Source organism: Panthera leo, chromosome A1 (assembly GCF_018350215.1).
Source record: "Panthera leo isolate Ple1 chromosome A1, P.leo_Ple1_pat1.1, whole genome shotgun sequence".
NCBI classification, from domain to species: domain Eukaryota; kingdom Metazoa; phylum Chordata; class Mammalia; order Carnivora; family Felidae; genus Panthera; species Panthera leo.
The window spans coordinates 111,414,486-111,435,296 of record NC_056679.1 but is presented as its reverse complement, the minus strand read 5'-3'; the positions used below and the strand labels follow the sequence as shown (position 1 = coordinate 111,435,296).

At 40.9% G+C, this 20,811-nt stretch overlaps 2 protein-coding genes across 2 annotated transcripts in view; both read right to left on the bottom strand.

Annotated features, from left to right (window-relative positions):
* Positions 1-4,948, bottom strand: part of DDX46 (DEAD-box helicase 46) — a 70,442-nt gene extending 65,494 nt beyond the window's left edge. The window contains exons 1-2 of the mRNA XM_042935544.1: positions 4,746-4,948; positions 420-605 (exon numbers count right to left, since the gene is read on the bottom strand). Coding sequence (XP_042791478.1) covers positions 420-605; positions 4,746-4,762 — 203 coding nt within the window. The 5' untranslated portion in view covers positions 4,763-4,948. The remainder of the gene's footprint in view (positions 1-419; positions 606-4,745) is intronic.
* A 3,880-nt stretch (positions 4,949-8,828) lies between these two features.
* On the bottom strand, positions 8,829-18,678 carry CAMLG (calcium modulating ligand). The gene is made up of 4 exons (XM_042935531.1): positions 18,409-18,678; positions 16,260-16,717; positions 14,542-14,607; positions 8,829-9,443 (listed from the first exon to the last, which is right to left on the bottom strand). Exons 1-4 carry the CDS (start codon positions 18,590-18,592, stop codon positions 9,252-9,254), a joined length of 900 nt encoding a protein of 299 aa, XP_042791465.1. The 5' UTR covers positions 18,593-18,678; the 3' UTR covers positions 8,829-9,251.
* Between the last annotated feature and the right edge of the window lie 2,133 nt (positions 18,679-20,811).

Below are 20,811 nucleotides of genomic sequence, written 5' to 3'. Positions count from 1 at the left end.
TTATCTTTTACTGGCTTTTAAAACCTCCCTCAGGGGGCTCTGAAGGTTCTCTTTGGTTTGGTTTTGGTTTTGGTTTTTAAGTAGGCTCCACACCCAACATAAGGGTAAAACTCATAAACCAGCAATCAAGAATTGTATGCTCTACCCACTAAGCCCAGCTGGGCACTGCCCACCCTTTCTTAATTTTTATTTATTTGGTTTTCTTTGGATTACAGGAAATAGAGCCAAATGTTTCCAAACTTAAAATACTGTTTGAAAGTCTTTGTTCCAGGCAAATCACTTCTTGACCTAATCAAACAAGCTGGAGTTAAAACAGAGTGCCTATAAAGGGGCCACTAAAATCCAGTCCAAGTCACACTTTTGAAGAAGCTGAATTTAGCTGACAGAGACCAATTTATCATGAATCTTTAAATTCTTACCTCAGGCGCTTCCGGTCTCTTGACCGAGATCTTCTTTTATCCCTGCTACGAGACCTCTCTCTCCTTCTATCTCTATCTCTGCTTCTAGACCGCCTGTCATCTCCACGTTTACTTCTTTTGTCAGGTGAGCGACTTCTAGATCGACTTCCAGATCGCCCCCTTGATGCTGACCGCTTCCGATAATGGCTAGAAAGTAAGGTCAAGATTAAGTTTAGGAAACGCAGCTAGCTTGTATGATATTTTATTTAATCACATTTTCCCAAAATATCTCAGCACACAAATTAAACCATGAAAGGACTTTATTATTATTTTTTTTAATGTTTATTTATTTTTGACAAAGAGAGAGAGACAGAGCATGAGTGGGGGAGGGGCAGAGAGAGAGGGAGACACAGAATCCGAAGCCGGTTCCAGGCTCCGAGCTGTCAGCAAAGAGCCCAATGCGGGGCTCGAACTCACAGACCGCGAGATCATGACCTGAGCCGAAGTCGGACGCTCAACCGACTGAGCCACCCAGGCGCCCCAACAATGAAAGGACTTTGTACACATAAACTCTTTTTTTTTAAGTTTATTTATTTAAGTAATCTCCACAACCAACATGGGGCTTGAAATCACAACCCTGAGATCAAGAGTCACATGCTGTTCTCACTGAGCCAGCCAGGAACCCCTACAATTCTTAAAATCAGAGGGAAGTAATGATTCCTTCATTTATAGTCCATGTAGAGAGGGAAAAAAAAAACTATCTTAAAAGGGAAACAAGGACAGTAAAAAGAACAGATCAAACTCTTGCCTCTGGGTCCCAAGCAACTTGCATTCTGGTAAAAAAAAAAAAAAAAAAAAAAAAAAAAAGATGACCAGTTAAGTAAAGAAAAAAATAAACAATACATCACCATCACGTGGTACTATGGAGAAAAACAGATTAGAGTAGATGAAAGAGAGAGGATGGGAAGTAGGAGATTTGCTATTTTACACTAGGTGACTAGACAAAAATGTGCTAAGAGACATTTCAGAAGTTTGAGAAAAGTAAAAAGAACCATGTAGATATATCGGGGAGAAACTTTTCAGGCACCACAAGTGCAAAGACCCTGAAGACAAAGCTTGACTGGTGTGTCCAAGGAACAACAAGGAAGGCAGATGTGGCTAGGGCTGAATGACCAAGAAAGAGTACCATGAAACGAGGTCAGAGATACCATAGCGCAGCCAAACATGCACAGATTTGTAGAGCCTTATAGATCTGAGTAAGTTGAGGTTACTGGAAAATTTTAAGCACAGGAGCAACGTTACCTCAGTTTTTAAAGCATTAGTCTGGAGGTACCTGGGTGGCTCAGTTGGCTAAGCATCCGACTCTTGATTTCAGCTCAGGTCATGACTTCATGATTCCTGGGTTAGAGCCCCCACATCAGGCTCTGCACCAATAGCACAGAGACTGCTTAGGATGCTCTCTCCCTCTCTCTCTGCCCCTCCCCAACGAATGCATATGTGCATGCCCTCTCAAAATAAATAAACTTAAAAAAAAAAAAAATCTGGCTGCTGAGGGGAGAACAAACTGAAGGAAGCCAAGTGCAGAAGCAAGGAAAACAGGTAGAATGCTATAGCAATCACTGAAGTAAGAGAGTAGTGGCATGGATCAGAATGTCAGGTTCAGAGTTGCCATAGGAAGGGTCAAAATGTAGATATCGTGGAGCTAGAGCTGATTGTATTTAAGGACTAATTCAATGTCAAGTGGGACAGCAAGGGAGAAGTCACGAGTGTTGCTGAGATACTTGCGTGGACCAAGGAGAAAGACAAAGTTGCTGCGTATTAAGATAGGAAGCTTGAGGAGGAGTAGATGTGGGGCGAGAGTGGGAAATCAGGATATTAGGCATTCACATGGAGATGTACAGGAGGTAGTTGAAAATATGAGTCCAGGGTTCACCAAGGGAGTCATCAGTGTACAAAGGCTACTTAAAGCGATAAACGTAGATAAGATGGCTAGGGAATGAGTATACCTCATTATCCCTTAAGCACGTGAAATTAAATGTACAGAAACCCAAGCTTATTTTTTAATGTTTATTTATTTTTGAGAGAGACAGACAGATAGACAGCATGAGCAGGGGATGCTCAGAGAGAGAGGGAGACACAAAATCATAAGTAGGCTCCAGGCTCTGAGCTGTCAGCACAGAGCCCGATGCAGGGCTCAAACCCACAGACCATGAGATCATCATGACCTGAGCTGAAGTTGGACGCTTAACTGACTGAGCCACCCAGGTGCCCCTAGAAACTCACACTTACTGCCTTTCCCTCCCCAAACCATTTGTCATCCCAACCTTCAGTCAGTAGGCTCAAAGTATCAATTATCTTCAATATCTCATTCTACACAACCAATAAAACACCAAATATCACCAATTTCACCTCTGTGATTCTTTTCAATTTTATCACCTCCTCAGAGTTCTGTCATGACTCCATATCAAAGTTATGTAGTTAGGGCATTTTAGAAGACCTTTAGAAATCTTGCTTCTACCCTCCTTTCCCTTAAATCTGTTTTACTCATTGCTGCTAAGGTAATCTTCATAAAGCAGAATTCTGACCACGTTATAAACATACACACTCATTTCTTACTTAAAATCTTCAAAGGCTCTCAATTAAAATCTTAACTTCGAAACTAAATCTACAATCCACCCACATTCTGGACCCAACTCCATTTCAGAACCTAGCTCCTACCACTTTTCTTCAACCTTTCATGACACCTACATATGCAGGCTAACTGGGCTCTTCACTTATTTCTCTAACACCTTGATCTTCCCATCTCTGAACCTTTCATCAGTCCCTAAACTAACCTAGAAAACAAGCCAGGGAAGAAGGCTAAAGGGCTGGAAGAGACTTAATTGTGAAGGGCCCTGAAGGCGGGCTGAAGAGTGTGACTTCATCTTGAAAGAACCAAAACAGACAAAAAGAGAGGAATGACATAATCTTTATTTAAGAAGTGTCACTCTGTCTGCAGTGTGAGGAATCTATTAGAAGGGCAAGATCACAGGAAAATAATCAATTTGAGGCAAGTGTAGCAGTCTGAGCACTAAATAATTAGGCCTGAATTAAGTCATAGAGAGCAGGAATGGAGAGAGGATATAGAATCGTATTGGGTTGAGACAGTTAAGAGAGAAAAATGAATCAAATAAGTACACTTGCAGGTTTCTGCTCTGGGTAGCCAAATGAACAGCCAATGCCTTCAAAAAGATTTAAAAGATGCCCCAGGAATTTTGTGCAGATATAGAAATATTCTTTATCTTTATCTGGGTGATGTTTCCACAGTTTATGGATTTGCTAAATTTCAGCAAGCTCTACCCTTAAGCTTTGTCTATTTCCCTGAATGTTAATTATATGTCAATAAACTATTAAGGGTCAACTGGGTGGCTCAGTCAGTTAAGCCTCCAACTTCAGTTCAGGTCATCATCTCACAGTTCATGAGTTCCAGCCACGCAGTTGAGCTCTGTGCTGACAGTTCAGAGCCTGGAGCCTGCTTTGAGTTCTGTGTCTCCCTCCCTCTAGGCCCCTCCCCCACTTGCACTCTGTCTCTCTCTCAAAAAATGAATAAACATTAAACAATTTTAACAAAAAATAAACTATTATTTATATCCCAGATAAAAAGGATCTTTTAGTAACTGCTAAATACAAAGCAAATAAATATTCATCGCTGAGATAAAAACCTCAAGGTCCCAAACCAGGTAACAATCTAAAGTTTTGAAGAGATATCCTAATTCTAGTAAGACCTCCCAATGCACAGCTTTAAAAGGACAGAAAAACACGTAACAAAGAAATATGAAATCTATCTGCAAAACAAATCTCCATGCAACAATTACTGTAGCCCACTAAAAGCCTAGTCATGTACAATGTTGTAGGTGATGTAAAAATATTGGTCTCCACGCTCCTTTCAACTGACTTGGGAAAATACCACACAAAGAACTAAAATAGGCAGCAACAGGCGCCAAGGAAACGTGGCAAATGCGAATTGCAAGAAATTCAACTGGGATCACTATTGCCAGAGCGATCACGGTGGGCTCCATGGAAATGGCGGGATGTGGTGCCCAATCACTGACGCCCTGGAGGGGTGGTCCCACTCCAGGGGCTGGAACCGGTGAAGGCAGTGCTGGGAACCCCGTGGCCGTCACCGCCCCAAATACAGCCACTCCCTCGGCCGGGGTCCCCCAGCCCCTCTAGTGGCCGAGGTCAGCGCTGGCCGCACGTGGGGCCGCCCGGGGTCAGGCCTGGCCCCGCTGGCACCTCAACTCCCGCCTCTTTCCCCCACTTCAAGGAAACCGCCCGCCCGCTCGCCCTCTCAGCGCGCCGCCTCACCGTGACTCCCGGCCCATGCTGCCGGCCGCGGGAAAAGCGGCGCCCTTCGGGACAATGCGCAGGGTAACCGGACAAAAGAAGAGGCCGCACCGCCCTCAGCTAGCCGAGCGAGGTGCAGCACTAAGAGAGAGCAGCAGCTCCAGCGGTGGCAGCCATCCGAGAGCAGCCAACGAAAACAGGACGTGCTGGCGCCGGTGGCAGAGAGAAGGAAAAAGCGGGCCGGAAGCTGCTATCTCTCCACAGCGACTCCTTTCGGCTGGAGGCCGCACAACGCCGGCCGCGCCGCAAGACGCGTCCTTTGCCGGGTTTTCCCTGCACGCCTCGGAAAGTTCGTGAGGTGAAGGAAGGCTCCTTGGCTTTGCAGGCCCTGGGAGGGTCTTTCCTGCAAGGGCCACCGAGACGCCATAGTCATCCCCGAGTTGTCCCAGGACTTGTACTGCCGTCCCCCTTAACCTGCGCTAAGTGATGGTACAAACATCTCCATTCACAGATTCATTTATACATTCATTTGTATGTATTGTTATGCGTGCTGTATGTCCTAGATCCGAGGAGCTTACAATATACAGACATAACTAAAACCACAAGTAGATGTAAGAAAGAGATTACAGCAAAGGAGAGGGGTTCAAAAAGAGATCCCTGAAGATGTGACCTTTGAAGTAAGATGTGAAGACTGAGGAGTTAAGTTGGTGGAGAAGAGGATGAGAGCTAAAAATCTATTTGTAAGATTATAGTGATTCTCAATATCGCCTGAGCTTGGAAGTTTTAAAAAAATACATGAATGGGGCACCTGGGTGGCTCACTGGGTGGAGCATGTGGCTCTTGATCTCCAGGTTGTGAGTTGGAGCCCATATTGGGCATAGAGATTACTTAAAAATAAAATCTTAATAAAAAAAAAATACATGGATGCATGAATACCATACCTAAATTCTGATTTAATTGGTCTGGAGTGCTTCTTGTGCATTTTTGAGCTTCTTTAGTGATTCTGAAGCACGCTCAAGGTTGAGAATGACTCACCTAGCATAAGCACTGTTTTAGCAGAAAGCTGTAATGCTAAAGTTGGAGAGAGGCTCTCATAGTTTACATGCCTCTTTACTTTTCTACTTTCTTATACCTAAGGATGACAGAAAAATTCTAGATTGTGACTGTGGCTGTTGACGCATGGATGTATACATTTGTCAAAACTCATTGAACTGCAAACCTTACTTTTTATTTTATTTTAAAGTTTATTTATTTTGAGAGAGACAGAGACAGTGCGAGTGCAGGAGGAGCAGAGGGAGACAGAGAATCCCAAGCAGTCTCCACACTGCCAGTACAGAGCCCAACGGGGGACTCAGTCCCACGAACCTGAGATCATGACTTGAGCCAAAATCAAGAGTCAGGTGCTTAACCGACTGAGCCACCCAGCCACCCTTATTTTATTTTAAAGAGAGAGCACACACGGGGAAGGGCAGAGAGAGGAAGACAGAGGATCTGAAGCAGGCTCCACATTGACAGCAGAGAGCTTGATGTGGGGCTCCAAGTCATGAACTGTGAGATCAGAAGCAGACACGACCAAGCCACCCAAGCACCCCGGAACTGTAAACTTTAAACTCGCATATTTAGGTGCACCTGGGTGGCTCAGTCCATTAAGCATCCGACTCTTGGTTTCAGCAGGTATTCCAGCCACTCTACATTGCTTGTATGTGGGTAACAAGTGTGAGTTTCAGTCTAGGAAAAACAGAAAACCACTAGTGACTTAAACATGGAAACCCTGAGAAGGGGTCAGATCCTGGATGTATTTGAGGCAGCTCTCCAAACACTAACTGATAAAGTGGACGTGAACTGTGAGGGAAAGGAAGGCATAAAGAGGACTATCAGGAGGTGCCTAGGTGGCTCAGTCGGTTAAGTGTCCAACTCTCGATACCAGCTCAGGTCATGATCTCACACTTGGATGGAGTCCCATGATGGGCTCTGCATGAACATGGAACCTGCTTGGGATTCTCTCCTCCCCTCCTCTCTCAAAATAAAAATTAAAAAAAAAAGAGGACTCTCGGGTTTTGAACAGAATTACTGTGGGTCGTGGTGAACTTATAGAAACAAGAAAGGCATGGAAGCAGATTTGGCAGGGGAAGGAGAGGAAATCAGTGGATCTGCTACAGTAACATGTTGTTGGAGATGGCTACTAGACATCCAGGAGGTAATGGCCACATTAGGGGATACATGACTGTAGAGTTCAAGGGAGAAATAGAGGTTGTCTGAGAGATAGGGGTCATAAGCATTTAATAATGGGGTATTTGAAGCCATGAAACTGGATGAGGCCATGCAGAAGTTAATGTTACAGCTGGAACAGATTTTTTAAATCATATACTTGAATTTCTTGATTTTAAGTGAGAAAATGGAGACTCAGGAAACAAACTTAATCCTAGGTCACTAATCTTTTTGGAATCTAAACTGGAACCAGAACCCATGCATCTGATACCCAGCCCAGAGCTCTTTTCAAGATAATGCATTTCTAAATCCCCTTTAAGAGAATATAATCATGTAACAATTCTGATGGCCTTGTTAAGTTCACAATATGTTTACGTTAAGTTCAAAGCAATTCTATGTCCCAGAAAAAATTCTTTTAACTATTAGGACAGGTAAAATAAGTAATTATAGTCCAGTATGTCTCCATCACTTTTAACAAAATGCCCTGGCTTCCCAAACAGATTTTGATTCTAAGTTCATTTTTTTAAGTATCGTAATAGTTTTAAGTAATCTCTACACCCAACATGGGGCTTGAACTCACAACCCCAAGACCATGAGTCACATGTTCCTCTGACTGAGCCAGCAGGCACACCTAATTAACCAGCTCTAAGTGTCTCATAACCCTCTTATTGTTTTTAGGACCAATGGTGGTGACACACATCCATTTATACAACTAATCTGGTCGAAGATGTCACTTTTCCATCTAGTTTTTACTCATATACATTTCGAGTCCTTGAAATTTCTGAAGTAAAAAATTCTGTATGATTCCCAACACTAAGAAACTACCATTTCTGTTTGACACTACTCAACAAACTTAAGCAAATAGTAAGGGAGATGCCAACTGGCTGAATAAAAAAAATGGCACTAACAGACACAGACATCTTATAGCCAACTCTTCCCTCTGAAATAAATTTGATAATGATCTATAATTATTAAAGCTTGGCATGTGTCAACCGACTGAATGGGGCTTTTTTTTTTTTAAAGACACAAAAGAAGTTAACACATACAATTGAAGGCCACTAGTGTCTTCCTAGGGATTGGGAGGAAGATGACAAATCTGAGGATGCTTTTTAATCTTCTTGATTCTAGATTCATTATGGAATCAGGAAGAACACGTGCTCATCATCTTATCCTAAGTCAGGGGATACACTTAAATTACTATATTCTCTATTATTCTAGTTCAAAGTAAAATGACAAAAAATGAAGACTTTGGGAGTAATGGAAAAAAAAAAAAGGTGTATTTTTTAGCGGTGCCTGAATGAGTCAGAGGGGCATGCAACTCTTGATCTTGAAGTCATGAGCTCAAGCCCCACACTGGATATAGTGATTACTTAAATAAATAAAACTTTAAAAAAAAAAAAAGATATATATGCTCTTAATTAATATATACCCTTTCACAAGGATTAATCAAATAGACCATACAAAAATCTTTAAGGAAATGTGATAACAAGCAAAATTAACACCTAATGTTTTATAACCTTCCAAATATGACAGTTACCAAGTTAGTTAAAAGGGTATCTATGATAGTGGGTTGCATACCGCAGTCAATTTTCAAATTTCATTTTTATATATACTAATCATGCTGTTCTAGTTTGCTTTAAAACCTTAGTTGTAGAAAATGAAAACTCAAAAGTGAAAATTTCCAATTCTGAGTTTGGTAATAAAAAAATTTTCATAAATAAAAATTAAAATAAATATCCTCATAAATACCTTCTAAGTTCACATGTATGAATGTTAATCACTTCATCTATTACTCCATATTTAGGCTGAAGTAAAAATTAAGATACTCAACAAGATAAAATTGGCTACCTTATTCAGCTCTTATAAGTTAAAACGTGCAGACTTAACATTAGACAATTCAGTTTCTTTCATTTTATTAAGACAGCTCCATTTCTCAGGACAGAACAACACAAATACAAGTCGCAGCCTTTGGGGCTGGCTGAGACCGTGTGCATCTGCTCTCCTAAAAGCAGTAGCTCGGCTCCCAAAAGAGGAATTACAAATCTTAGAAGTTAGGGAAAGGTACAGACTAGGGATTCTAATCAAACAAGAAAAGTCAATTAGTGACCATGGTAGTATATTCTTCACATCAGTATTAATACAAACTTAACACTTTTAAATCAGGGAACCTACCATTCCATTCCTAATCAAATGATTTTACAACCCTATAAAGTAAAAGAATGACATAAAGGTGTAAACTGATTTGCCTCTTTTAGAGACACTGCAATATAGATGAGAAGTTGCTTTTTTATAAGCTTCTCCTTCTGTGTTCTCCAAGCTTCATGGTACTTCAGAGCCCCAGTAATTGAGGAGTTCATGACAAAAGATAAAAGTGAAAAAGTAGACACAGAGATCTGTGAAAACTTCTCCCATTTTACTATAGGTATCCATTGATCGATTTATCACTTCAGCAGGAATTCCAGATAACAGAAGTGCAGCTGTTAGTACTGTTGTCTTTATCTTCTTTTCACCCTGTACACAGAAAGATTTAAATAAATCTTACAGCTTTCAGAAGACTACTTAAGCTCTATACATACATGATCAGTGCTGCTATTTTTGCCGAAATGATTCAAAACTATTACTGAAGTTTCAATACATCAATCAGTAATATATCAACCAACATTTACTAAGCATATAATGTGTAAAGCAGCAAATCGCTAGGCAATAATGGGAAAGACACCATTCATGCTATCAAAAGTGGAAAAAAAAAGCCTTAGAGGCAAGGCAAAAATAACAATTTAAGATATATACAACCGCACAAGACAAAAACAGGAAAAACATTACTACACAGGACATAAATAACTGCTAAATGAATGGCATGGATAATATATAGCATAGTGGCTCAAAGAAGATAGAAATTAGTCCACGGTTATATGCATAAAGAAAGCACAGTGAAGATCTTATTTCAAAAGGAAGTAGAATTGGAAATTGAAAACAGGCCTTCAAGAATGAGCAAGATTTAGCTGGATAAAAATGAGAGGAGAAATCTCATTGTAAGGTAAGTCTCACAACAACAAAAGCCTGAAGAGTGACAGCCATACTAAAGGACAGAGTTATTCGTGACAGAATCATCACAACATTCTGTAGAGCCCTATCTGCCATGCAAAGGAATTCACACTTGTTACGCATGCAGTAGGATATCATGGAACATGTATCCCCTGATAAAATTTTCTCATCTAATTTTTAGACAGATTCAAGGCTGATTTTTTTTTTTTAAAGAGTACTATTATCTTTTTTTTTTAATCTTAATTTTTGAGAGAGAGAGAGAGGTCAGGGGAGGAGCAGGGAGAGAAGGAGACATAGAATTCGAAGCAGACTCCAGGCTCTGCGCTGTCAGCACAAAGCCCGATGCAGGGCTCCAACTCACAAACCATGATATCATGACATGAGCCGAAGTCGGATGCTTAACCGACTGAGCCACCCAGGCGACCCAAGGCTGAATTTTTATTTATCACTTTGGTTATCAACAAACCCAGTCACATGATTAAAAAACTTTTTAAATATAAAAAGCAAAGGTTACCCAAGAGAAAATAGAGCCTATGTCTACAAAAGGATTCATAGAAATTGTCAGCTGCTTTAGACATAATAACCAAAAATTGGAAACAAGCAAGATGACCATCAAGAGGAGATGAGATCAACAAATGCATACAGTCATACAATGGAATATTACTAAGAAAAAAAAGGGGGGTGTGGATGGCCTGATACACTCAAAAACATGGATGAAACTCAAAATTATGCAGGATAAAAGAAGCCTTGCACAAAAAAGTATGTACAAGAATGATTCCACATATATGAAATACTAAAACAGGAGCAGCGGGCTGGCTCTTGATCTCGGGGTTTTGAGTTTGAGCCCCACGCTGGGTATAGAGATTACTTAAAAATAAAATACTTAGGGGCACCTGGGTGGCTCAGTCGGTTAAGCATCCGACTCTTGATCTCAGTGCAGGTCATGATCTCCTACTTCATAAGCTGGAGCCTCACATCAGGCTCTGCACTGATGAGGCAAAGCCTGCTTGGGATTCTGTGTCTCTCTTCTCTCTGCCCCTTCCCCACTTGTGCGCACTCTCTCTCTCAAAATAAATAAACAAAAAAAAAATTTTTTTAATAAATGAAATCTTAAAAAAAAAAGGAAAGAAAGAAGTACTAACATAGGCAAAAACTAATCTATGGTGGGAAAAAAACAATCAGACCCTCAGGGTGTAAGGGGTTGAAAGCTGACTGAAAAGGGACACAGTGGAAATTCCTAACAGTCATGTTCTAAACCTTTAAAGGATTTGGGACTCACAGGCTGACAAAACTCACTAAAGATTTGAGCATTTTACTGTGTGAAAATTTTACCTTAATGAAAACAAGGATAACCATAAACAACCACTGAATTGTAGTTAATGACACCTGACCAGAACATGTAGGGGTAAAGCATACTGATGTCAACATCTACAACATACTTTGAAACTCATCAAGGAAAAAAAAAAAGATGGACTGAAAATGGATAAATTGCATAAATCATGATAATATAACAAAATGTTACTTGTAGAATTTAGGTAATAAGTAGAAATGGGCGCTCACTGTACAATTCTTTAAACATTTCTGTCTGTTTAAAAACTGTTCCAGGGGCGCCTGGATGGCTCAGTCGGTTGAGCATCTGACTTTGGCTCAGGTCATGATCTCACAGCTTGTTGAGTTCAAGCCCGGCATTGGGCATTGGGCTGACAGCTCAGAGCCCGGAACCTGCTTCAGATTCTGTGTCTCCCTCTCTCTCTGCCCCAAACCACTCACATTCTGTCTCTGTCTCTCTCAAAAATAAACATTAAAAAAAGAATTTTTTCTTAAGTGTTCCTAGAAGGGGCACCTGGCTGGCTCAGTGGGTAGAGCATGTTATTCTGGATCTCGGGGTTATAAATTCAAGCCCCATGCTGGGTGTAGAGGTTACTTAAAAATAAAATCTCTAAAAAAAAAAGGTGCCTGGGTGGCTCAGTTGGTTAAGCTCTTGGTTTTAGCTCACATCATGATCTCATGGCTCGTGGCTTTGGCCCTGTGACAGGCTCTGCGCTGGCAGCATGGAGCTTGCTTGGGATTTTCTGTCTCCCTCTCTCTCTGCCCTTCCCCCACTCACTTCTGTTCACATGCACTCTCTCTTCTCAAAAATAAGTGATAAACACGTAAAAAGAAGGAAGGAAGGAAGGAAGGAAGGAAGGAAGGAAGGAAGGAAGGAAGGAAGGAAGGAAAAAAAGAAAGAAAGAAAGAAAAACAAAGAAAGAAAGAAGAGAGGGAAAGAAAATAAAATGAAACAAAGGGGTACCTGGCTGGCTCAGCTGCTAATGCATGTGACTCTAGATCTCAGGGTGGTAAGTTCAAGCCCCATGTAGGTGTGGAGATTACTTAAAAAAATTGTTTTTTATCTTAAAAAGAAAAGTTACAGGGGCACCTGGGTGGCTCAGTTGGTTAAGTGTCCAACTCTTGATTTCAGGATCTCATGGTTTATGAGATCGAGCCTGGAGTCGGGCTCTGCACTGACAGCTTGGAGCTGCTTGGGATTCTCTTTCTCTCTCTCTCTCAAAATAAATACACTTAAAAAAAAAAAAAAAGACACATCCATAAAAAAATGTTTTGTTGAGAGAAAAGTACAAAGTATACAGTAATCTCCCTTCCTTTTCTCTCCCCCATTTACCTAGTAACCCCCACACGTTCCTATCACAAATAACTGCTGTTAAGAGTTTCATGTAACATTTTTCCAGAGTTTATGGGATTCCTGGCTGGCTCAGATTGTGCGAATCTTGTTATCAGGGTTGTAAGTTTGAGCCCTATGTTGGGTATAGAGATTACTTAAAACTAAAATCTTAAAAAAAAAAAAAAAAAAAAAAATCACAAAACTTCCAGTTTCTTCACACATACACAAGCAAAATCAAATATGTATTATTCGCCTTTTTACGAAAAAAGCAATATACTATAGATCCTATGCTGCATTTTGTTTTCTTCTCTTAGTATTTCTTGGCGAGCTTACTAATATCTATACATCAGAGCTTCATCATTCTGAATGGATATGCCATAATTTAGTGAGTCATTTTTTTTTTTTAATATTTAAAACATTTTTGGGGTGCTTGGGTGGCTCAGTCGGTTGAGCGACCGACTTCAGCTCAGGCCATGATCTCACAGTTTGTGAGTTCAAGCCCCGCGTCGGGCTCTGTGCTGACAACTCAGAGCCTGGAGCCTGCTTGGGATTCTGTGCCTCCCTCTCTCTCTGCCCCTCCCCCACGCATGTTCTGTCTCTGTCTCAGAAATAAACATTAAAAAAAAATTTTTTTTTTAAAAGAACATTTTTATTTTAAGTAGACGCCACACCCAACATGAGGCTCAAACTCTCGGCCCCAAGATTAAGAGTCATATACTCTATTGACAGAGCCAGCCAGGCGCCCCAATAGGTCATTTATTAGTAGACATCTTCGTTGTTTCCAAACTTTGCTATTGTAAAACTATAATCAGTGTTTAAAGAATTAATTTCTAAACAGACACTTTAATTAATTACTTTTCTTGGGGGTGAGAGGTCAATAAATATACATCTATATAATCAAAAAAACTAAATAAATTTTAAAATAAAATAAAATTACATTTCTTTCTTCTCTCTCTTACTTTATATATATGGCCTATTTGACTCTTCATAAATATAAATGTTTCAAACCCCATTCAAAATACACATGAGAGGGTGCCTAGGTGGCTCAGTTGGTTAAGCTACCAACTTCCGCTCAGGGCATGATCTCACATTTCGTTGAATTCCAGCCCCAAGTCAGGCTCTGTACTGACAGCTCAGAGCCTGGAGTCTGCTTTGGATTCTGTGTGTGTGTCTCTCTCTCCCCCCCCTCCCCCACTCATGCTCTGTCTCTCTCTCTCTCTCAAAAAATAAACACAAATAATAATAAATAACTAAGCAAATGACCAAGTACCTGTTTTTCAGTAAAAAACTCATACAAAACTCAATCACATAAGTGAGGTTATTTTCTCCACCACTCAAGTCCCATAAAACTGTGTATACATTTGTAAGTAACCCAACTAGGTAAACACGGACACTCTACATGATTCTGTAATGCAGTTTTGGCCAAATATTTCTTGAAAATACCAGGCCCTTGACATTAAGATAAACAGCACTGCTGTTAAGCATCTAGAAAGGAGCACAGTAAGATAAATGGCCCCCTCTTAAAATTAATTTCCTTTATTACAGACAATGCATCACTACATTCACTAAGTAATTAAACTCAATACTTTCTCAGACAAGTACTATTCAAATTCTGTAGTTAAGTTTTTCCACCAGTCTATGGTAGATCGACATATTTGTAAAATATGATAAAAATGTTATGGCAATTTCAAATTGCTAACAAGTTTCTAATCACTCCCTCCTGAACTTAACTCATTATAAATAGAAATGAAAGTTTTAAGATCAGCATTGGTGGGACAATGACACTCTTAGTAACACTGATTCAGACCATGAGTATGACTAATTTTTTTTAAGCTCTTAGAATTATCTAATCATTAATCGGTCTAAACACATCACCCCAATTTAGAAAAAATTTTAATTTACCTTAGGAAAGTATTTGTATAGTCCCATGTATGCAAGTTGTAAAGTAAGAAACGGAGCAAATATGGACTGTGAAGACAGAAGATAAAGTTATGTATTTCCAACATTATCATTCAAATCACAACAAATCAAACTAAACTAACAGCAGCTGTAAAATTCCAAGCAAAAACATGGTAAAAAAAAAAAAAACCAACAACTTAATTTTAGTGGCTGAAAGTAGTCTTGTTTCTGCAGAAGGGTGAAAAAACTAAAGGGACTAGATTTCCTTATTATAAAACTTATAATTAAGTTTATAAATAAGTTTATAATTAAGCTTATAATTAAGTCCTTATTAAAAAACATGCTTCTCAAGTCACATTATTTTGATGTCCCCCAAAATGTCTTCTCTCACAAAAATTTACTCTTTAAATGATTTAGAGTATTCAATGGTGGGATAGATGTGTAACACATTATGCAGTAACATCTCTCTCACCGAGAAGTAACTAACTGACAATTTCGAAGCACACATAAAAGCCCAGTACTCAAAAGATAACATGCATTCCCAGACTCTGGGGCAAGAAGTTGACTTATTAACTCTATCTCTGGCATCCAAATGACAAGCTATTCTTGTTATAGATAAAATGGCATGGTTTTCTTGCTTCTCACACAATATAATCAGAAAGATCAAAACAATAATTAATTTACATTTATTCCTAAACGTAAAAATATTATGGAGTGAACGAGCAAACAAACATCACCAGATGGAAGTACTTAGAAATAGCAGCTGAAAATCTCATAGCAAAAAGCCCCAGAAAACCAAAAAAACCTCATACAAAAATGAGGCATAAAAATAGGACCTAACTTTCAAATCATAAAAACACAGAGCCCTCTCAATAAGAGAAAGCAGCTACACATCTCACTAAATGCTGAAAGCTAGGACAATTTAACATCAGAAAAAAGTCTGTACAACAGATTCTCACTTAAGAAAAAATGCATAAAACTGATTTTAAGAAAGGTTTTTGCCGAGAAACCTAAACTTTAATAATCTGAAAAATTTGCTTATGTACCTGGTAGATATTCTTTAAATGTCTAGTGAATGGAAATACTTCGAAGAGCAAGACACTAAACTATGAGCTATGTCTTTCTTCAATTCTCCCGGCACGTTCTGGTACAATAAAGAGGAACTGCCATTATGATGATACTACCACATTATAAAATGCTGAGGTGCTTTCTGAACGACAGGAAAATTATGTGGTTCAGGATTATATTAAATTAAAGCTCCTGTTCAGGACCACAGCAACTGCATTTTAAGGTTTCAAATTATTTGAAAAGTGGTGATTAATCTATAGTACATGTAGATACTTTACCCTTTGGCTTTGGAAAGCAACTGCCCAGCTGTCACTTAGCGATGTGACCTTGGGCAAATGACTTAACCCCTGAGGCTTCATTCCTTCATCTATAAAACACAGAGTCAAATGATACCTAGTTCAGGAGGATGAGGTTAAATGAATTAATACATGTAAAGCACTTAGAATGCTGCCTAGAATACAGAAAGAGTTAAGCAATTATTACTGGGCTCTGTATTTAACCAGGACATTTCATCTATATCTAGGTGAACAGCAGTTTATACTATATCCCCAAACAGCCACATGAATCTGGTAAACAGTAATACTGGCAATCAGTCCCACGGACTAATAGTCCTCATCACATAACCAATTTGCATTTTCCATTATATTTCTTACCAAGTACTTGCAAACAAAAGCTCTGACTCCAAAGGCAAGAAGAGCACATCCCACCAATCTAAATATTCGAAAAGAGTCAAATTCTTCTGCTGTATTTCCATCTTCTTGATTGGGTTTCTCACTAATCAGCTGTTTCCGTAGCTTCATTGCTTCTTCAAATCTGGAGAGGTACTGTTCGAGGCCATGGCGAGAACCCCTCTGGACAGTGTCTGCTGTCAGGTCCCCTCTGTTCCGCTGCCGGAGCTCAAGGTTTACATCATTATTGCACTCAGGTGGTTTAATGAAAGAGTCCAATCTGTCTCCCAGCTGAGTCCCCTTTACCTCGGCCACATCACTTTGCTGGTCAGTAGTTCCTGTACCAACCGAATCGCCCAGCACTACTCGCTTTGAAACTGAAGGGATGGTGAGAGAGTTCAGTTTGTCACTGTCCTGCTTTGATTTTGTTTGACCTTCTTCTTCTGAGAAGAGAAATTTAGAAGCCTTATGTAGTGTATACTGGCAAACACCTTTCACGTTAAGATTAAAAAATATGCTGCTACTGGTAGAACTCTGCAGTCTCTGAATCTAAATACTGGTTCCGCATGAAAAAATAAACTAGTTCCTTCCTCTACACGCTCAAAATACATCACTCCAGAAGAGTTTTCCTGCAAAGGACATAATCCAAATTTGGGGAGTAGAAGATAAAGACTAGCAGACAAATTGGGAAAGATGGTCATGGATGGAGCAAGCCAAAAAGACCAGGTTTTCATGGATAATGTATCCCAGAAGTATGACTGCACTGCCTGCTCTAGCCTATCTGGTTAAAAATATAAAATGATTAAAGCTCTTTAAAACCTGTATTTTAATATTACAATTCTGAATCCAGAGTCCTGTCAGCATAGGGTGTGGCATATCCTACAGCTACTGTTTACGTAATCCTCCCACTGTAGTGCTGGAGCCATTAGTAAGTACTTTAGCAGTTTTAGGATGCTTTTCGGGTTTAAATACAAAATAAAGCCTTTAGTGACAGAATGTTCAAAGCAAAAGAACAAAATTAAGAATGTACCTAGAGAAGGATAACAAATACATGTCTTGGGAAAGAATAAATACCCTGCTTTTAATTATTAAAGGGAGAAATGTGTTTTCTACCTGCTGTTCTAGATGAATTTGAAAAAGCGCTTCTTACCTTTCCTAGTAGTTCTGGCTGCAAACCTGTGAACTATCTAAAAGTTCAGAGCTGTCTATCTAAAGCCCCGCAGAAATCACAAAGATTTAAGTAGCTTTGGAACAGTGACTAAGCATCAATTACTACAGGCACTGAATGGAAACTTAGAGAACACTAGTTCATATTAAGTGTTCCATAAATAATCACATGAAAAAAAATTTTTAGGAACTCATTGTACATGCATTGGGGGAGAAATGAGGAACTCTCTTTAGGGTTAAATGCAGTTCCTGACATCAATCTCAGCACACTAAGAGAGAAGACCTCTGGTGGGCACGTCCCACTTGTTAGGGTACAAAGAATGGTCGCTCCAAATTTATTCTCCTGTTGTAGAAAGCCTGCAGATGACAGTGTTGAGGGCACTGAACACAGACACTACGATATGACCGTAAGGGTCCTAGATCCACGTAGGAAGGACTAGGGGGGCAGTTCAGTAAGCACAAGCTCCCCTGTGCCGACAGAGTAACAGCGAAAAGCAAAAGAAGGAAGATAGATACTAGGGAAGGCACTAGAAGGGAAAGCATCTGGAACGGAAAGAAAACCAAGTATTCTTCCTGAAGGGCACAAGAGAGCAATGTAACCGGGGCGGAAAATGTACGCCCTTCAAAAGAGGGGAGGGCGTGGGGAAAGAAGGGGAACAAGGGGCTGTCTAGCATTACTGGGCAGAGGGCACCATGCCATAGGGCTCAGGAGCCAAGGTTTCACAACCTGGGGCGGGAACAAGGAAAATCTGAGAGCGAAACCTACGGAAAACTGAAGACAGGTACTAGAAACGTCCAGAGATTAAGAAGTGAGAACTTGAGACATCACCTAAAAAGCAGGGACAGAGGGGAGGTCAGAGAGCAGAGCTTTGTCAAAAAGATCAGCGGGGCATTGGAGGGAAAGCAAGAACGATCCTCAAGACTCAAAGAGGTGGGCGGGAGCTGAAGGGAGATGGGAGGTTCTCACCTGCGCCACTCCCGGGCCTGTGAAAGCCCATGATCCGGTTGATGCGCTGTTCCGAGTTCATAAGCAGCTTCCTCCGCCGCAGCTCGGCCCGACGCTGGGAAGCCGACAGGCCTGAGCCCGCTGGAGCCCCCGGCCGGTCCCCGCTATCTGTCGCTACGGTCACAGGCTCCATCTTCCCCTCCATAGGTAGGGAAGGATGAAGGTGGTGCTGCAGGTAGCAGAGGCAGCGCAGATGACTTCAGGCCAGGCCGCAGGGCGCGAGCCCCCCCCCCCGCCTCCCCCGCCGTAGGCCCGCCCCTCCAGAACGCCAAGCCGGAGAGGCTGGCTAAGCATGCGCGCCACCCGACCGGACAAAGAGCGAGGCTCGCGCCGCCATTTTGAATGAGGGCAGACTGGGCTGCCCTAGTTCCTCCTGCCTGTGTTAACTATCAATGTTCCTCTCCTCCGTCGACAGGGTTCTCTGCCCTTCACGAGGACATGAAGAAAAGCGAACCCCCAAACTAACGAGAGGTAAAGGAATACAAATGAGGCCCGGACGTAGCTTGGGCTTGTGCCCAAAAGCAAAATGGAGGTTGATGCGGCAGGCACTTGTTTCCAATGACCTTCTGCGACCTCGCTTATAGATTACGGAAATACGTAACTCGAGGAGCGACGCTTTGGGGAGAGTTGCTTTTAGGATTTGTTTTTGTGGCTGAGACTTTCTCCTTAATGGTATTTTTCCCCCAAGTATATACCTGTCGTGTTCCAGGCTTTGTTCACATCTTCCTTCAAGGCTTGCCTAGTGATGCTTGTCCTGTCCATTCTGTTTAAATTGCCACCCTTCTCACTCCATAACGTTCTCCTTATTGTTTTTTCTTAACATTTGTAACCGATTCGCAAGATAAATGTACTTACTTTGTTTATGTCTGTTTCTCACCAGCTAGAATGTAGGCTCCAGCATTGTATATTCGCAACTGCAACTCCTGAAACAATGTGAGCTCTCAGCGGGGCCCACTTACCTTAAAGCAATGTTGAGGTCCACAATAGTATTAGGAGCCTGAGAAAATGTATTAATTTTAATTTATTTTAAAGTCAGAATAAAAGCATAATAATTAATATATAATAATCTGACCTGGATTATAGTCATCTTTTGCTAACACAGTCCTAAAATACGATTTAATAATGCCTGTATGGAGGAAGGAGCCCATGAAAGAAAAGTGTGTAGGACACACAAAAGTCATAACGCAGCCCTGCATTTGGTATGCAGCTGTTAATCATAAAGATAAAGTGAATGAGTAAAAGAACGAAGGAATCGAATCATCCGTCAACGCTTGCTGAGAGGGCCTTGTGGCCGATTCACACCTGAAGCTCCAGAGGGTGAGGCTATCTAGTGGGTCCCCTGCAATGAAACCAGAATCAGTCAAACTCATAGTCAAAATTAGGAAGCAGGTGAAATCCTCCCTAAACAGAAAGTAATGAAATACTGTATTTAACCATTAGTCACCTGACTCTGTTCCAAACAGACAAGAAGTTTAAGAAAAAAAGTGTAAAAAAAAAATCTAACAATTTATCTTCTGGATTCAATAACATGAGGAGCTGAGGTATAAACACGGTTTTTGGGGGTGTTTAGGCAGCTGAGTGGGTTAAGCATGGGACTCTTTTGGTTTTTGTTTGCTTGTTTGTTTTTTGAGAGAGAGCGCAAGCGCTCAAGCCGGGAAGATAAGAGAAAGAAGGAGACAGAAACTGGAAACTGAAGCAGATTCCAGGCTCTTGAACTGTCAGCAGAGAGCCCAACACAGGGCTCAAACTCAGGAAGCACAAAATCATGACCCGAGCCAAAGTTCTGGGCTTAACCAACTGAGCCACCCAGGTGCCCTAGGACTCTTGCTTTCGGCTCAAGTTGTGATTTCATGGTTCTGGAGATTGAACCCCTCCTTGGGCTCTGTGCTCACTTCACAAAGCCTGCTTGGGATTCTCTCTGTCCCTCTCTGCCCCTCCCCTGCTGGCATCCATGCTCTTTCTCTCTCAAAATAAATAAACATTTATTTATTTGTTTGTTTGTTTGTTTAGAAATAGGGGTGCCTAGGTGGCTTAGTCAGTTGAGCATCTGACTTCAGCGCAGGTCATGATCTTGCGGTTCAAGAGTTCAAGCCTCACATTGGGCTCAGTGCTGTCAGCGCAGAACCTGCTTCAGATCCTCTGCTCCCCCCCTCTCTTTGCCCCTCCCCCACTCACACTCTCTCAAAAATAAATAAACATTAAAAAATAAAAATATAAATAAATGCGGATGTTCTCCCTTGATGGAATGAAAGCTAAGTCCCAAGGACATGCCCTGGTTAATAATTATAAAGCATTAGAAATGGTTCCCCTGCCTTTGTGTACAGACCTATATCTGAGTCCCCAATAGTGTCTTTAAAAAATTCT

Excerpts from the sequence above, each read along its gene's own strand:
- CAMLG (XM_042935531.1), bottom strand. The coding sequence starts at position 18,592 with ATGGAGGGGAAGATGGAGCCTGTGACCGTAGCGACAGATAGCGGGGAC. Across the intron at positions 14,608-16,259 it reads CTTTTGTTTGCAAGTACTTG|TCCATATTTGCTCCGTTTCT; the intron begins GTAAGAAATATA and ends CTGTCTTCACAG. Across the intron at positions 9,444-14,541 it reads TATACAAATACTTTCCTAAG|GGTGAAAAGAAGATAAAGAC; the intron begins GTAAATTAAAAT and ends TTCTGTGTACAG.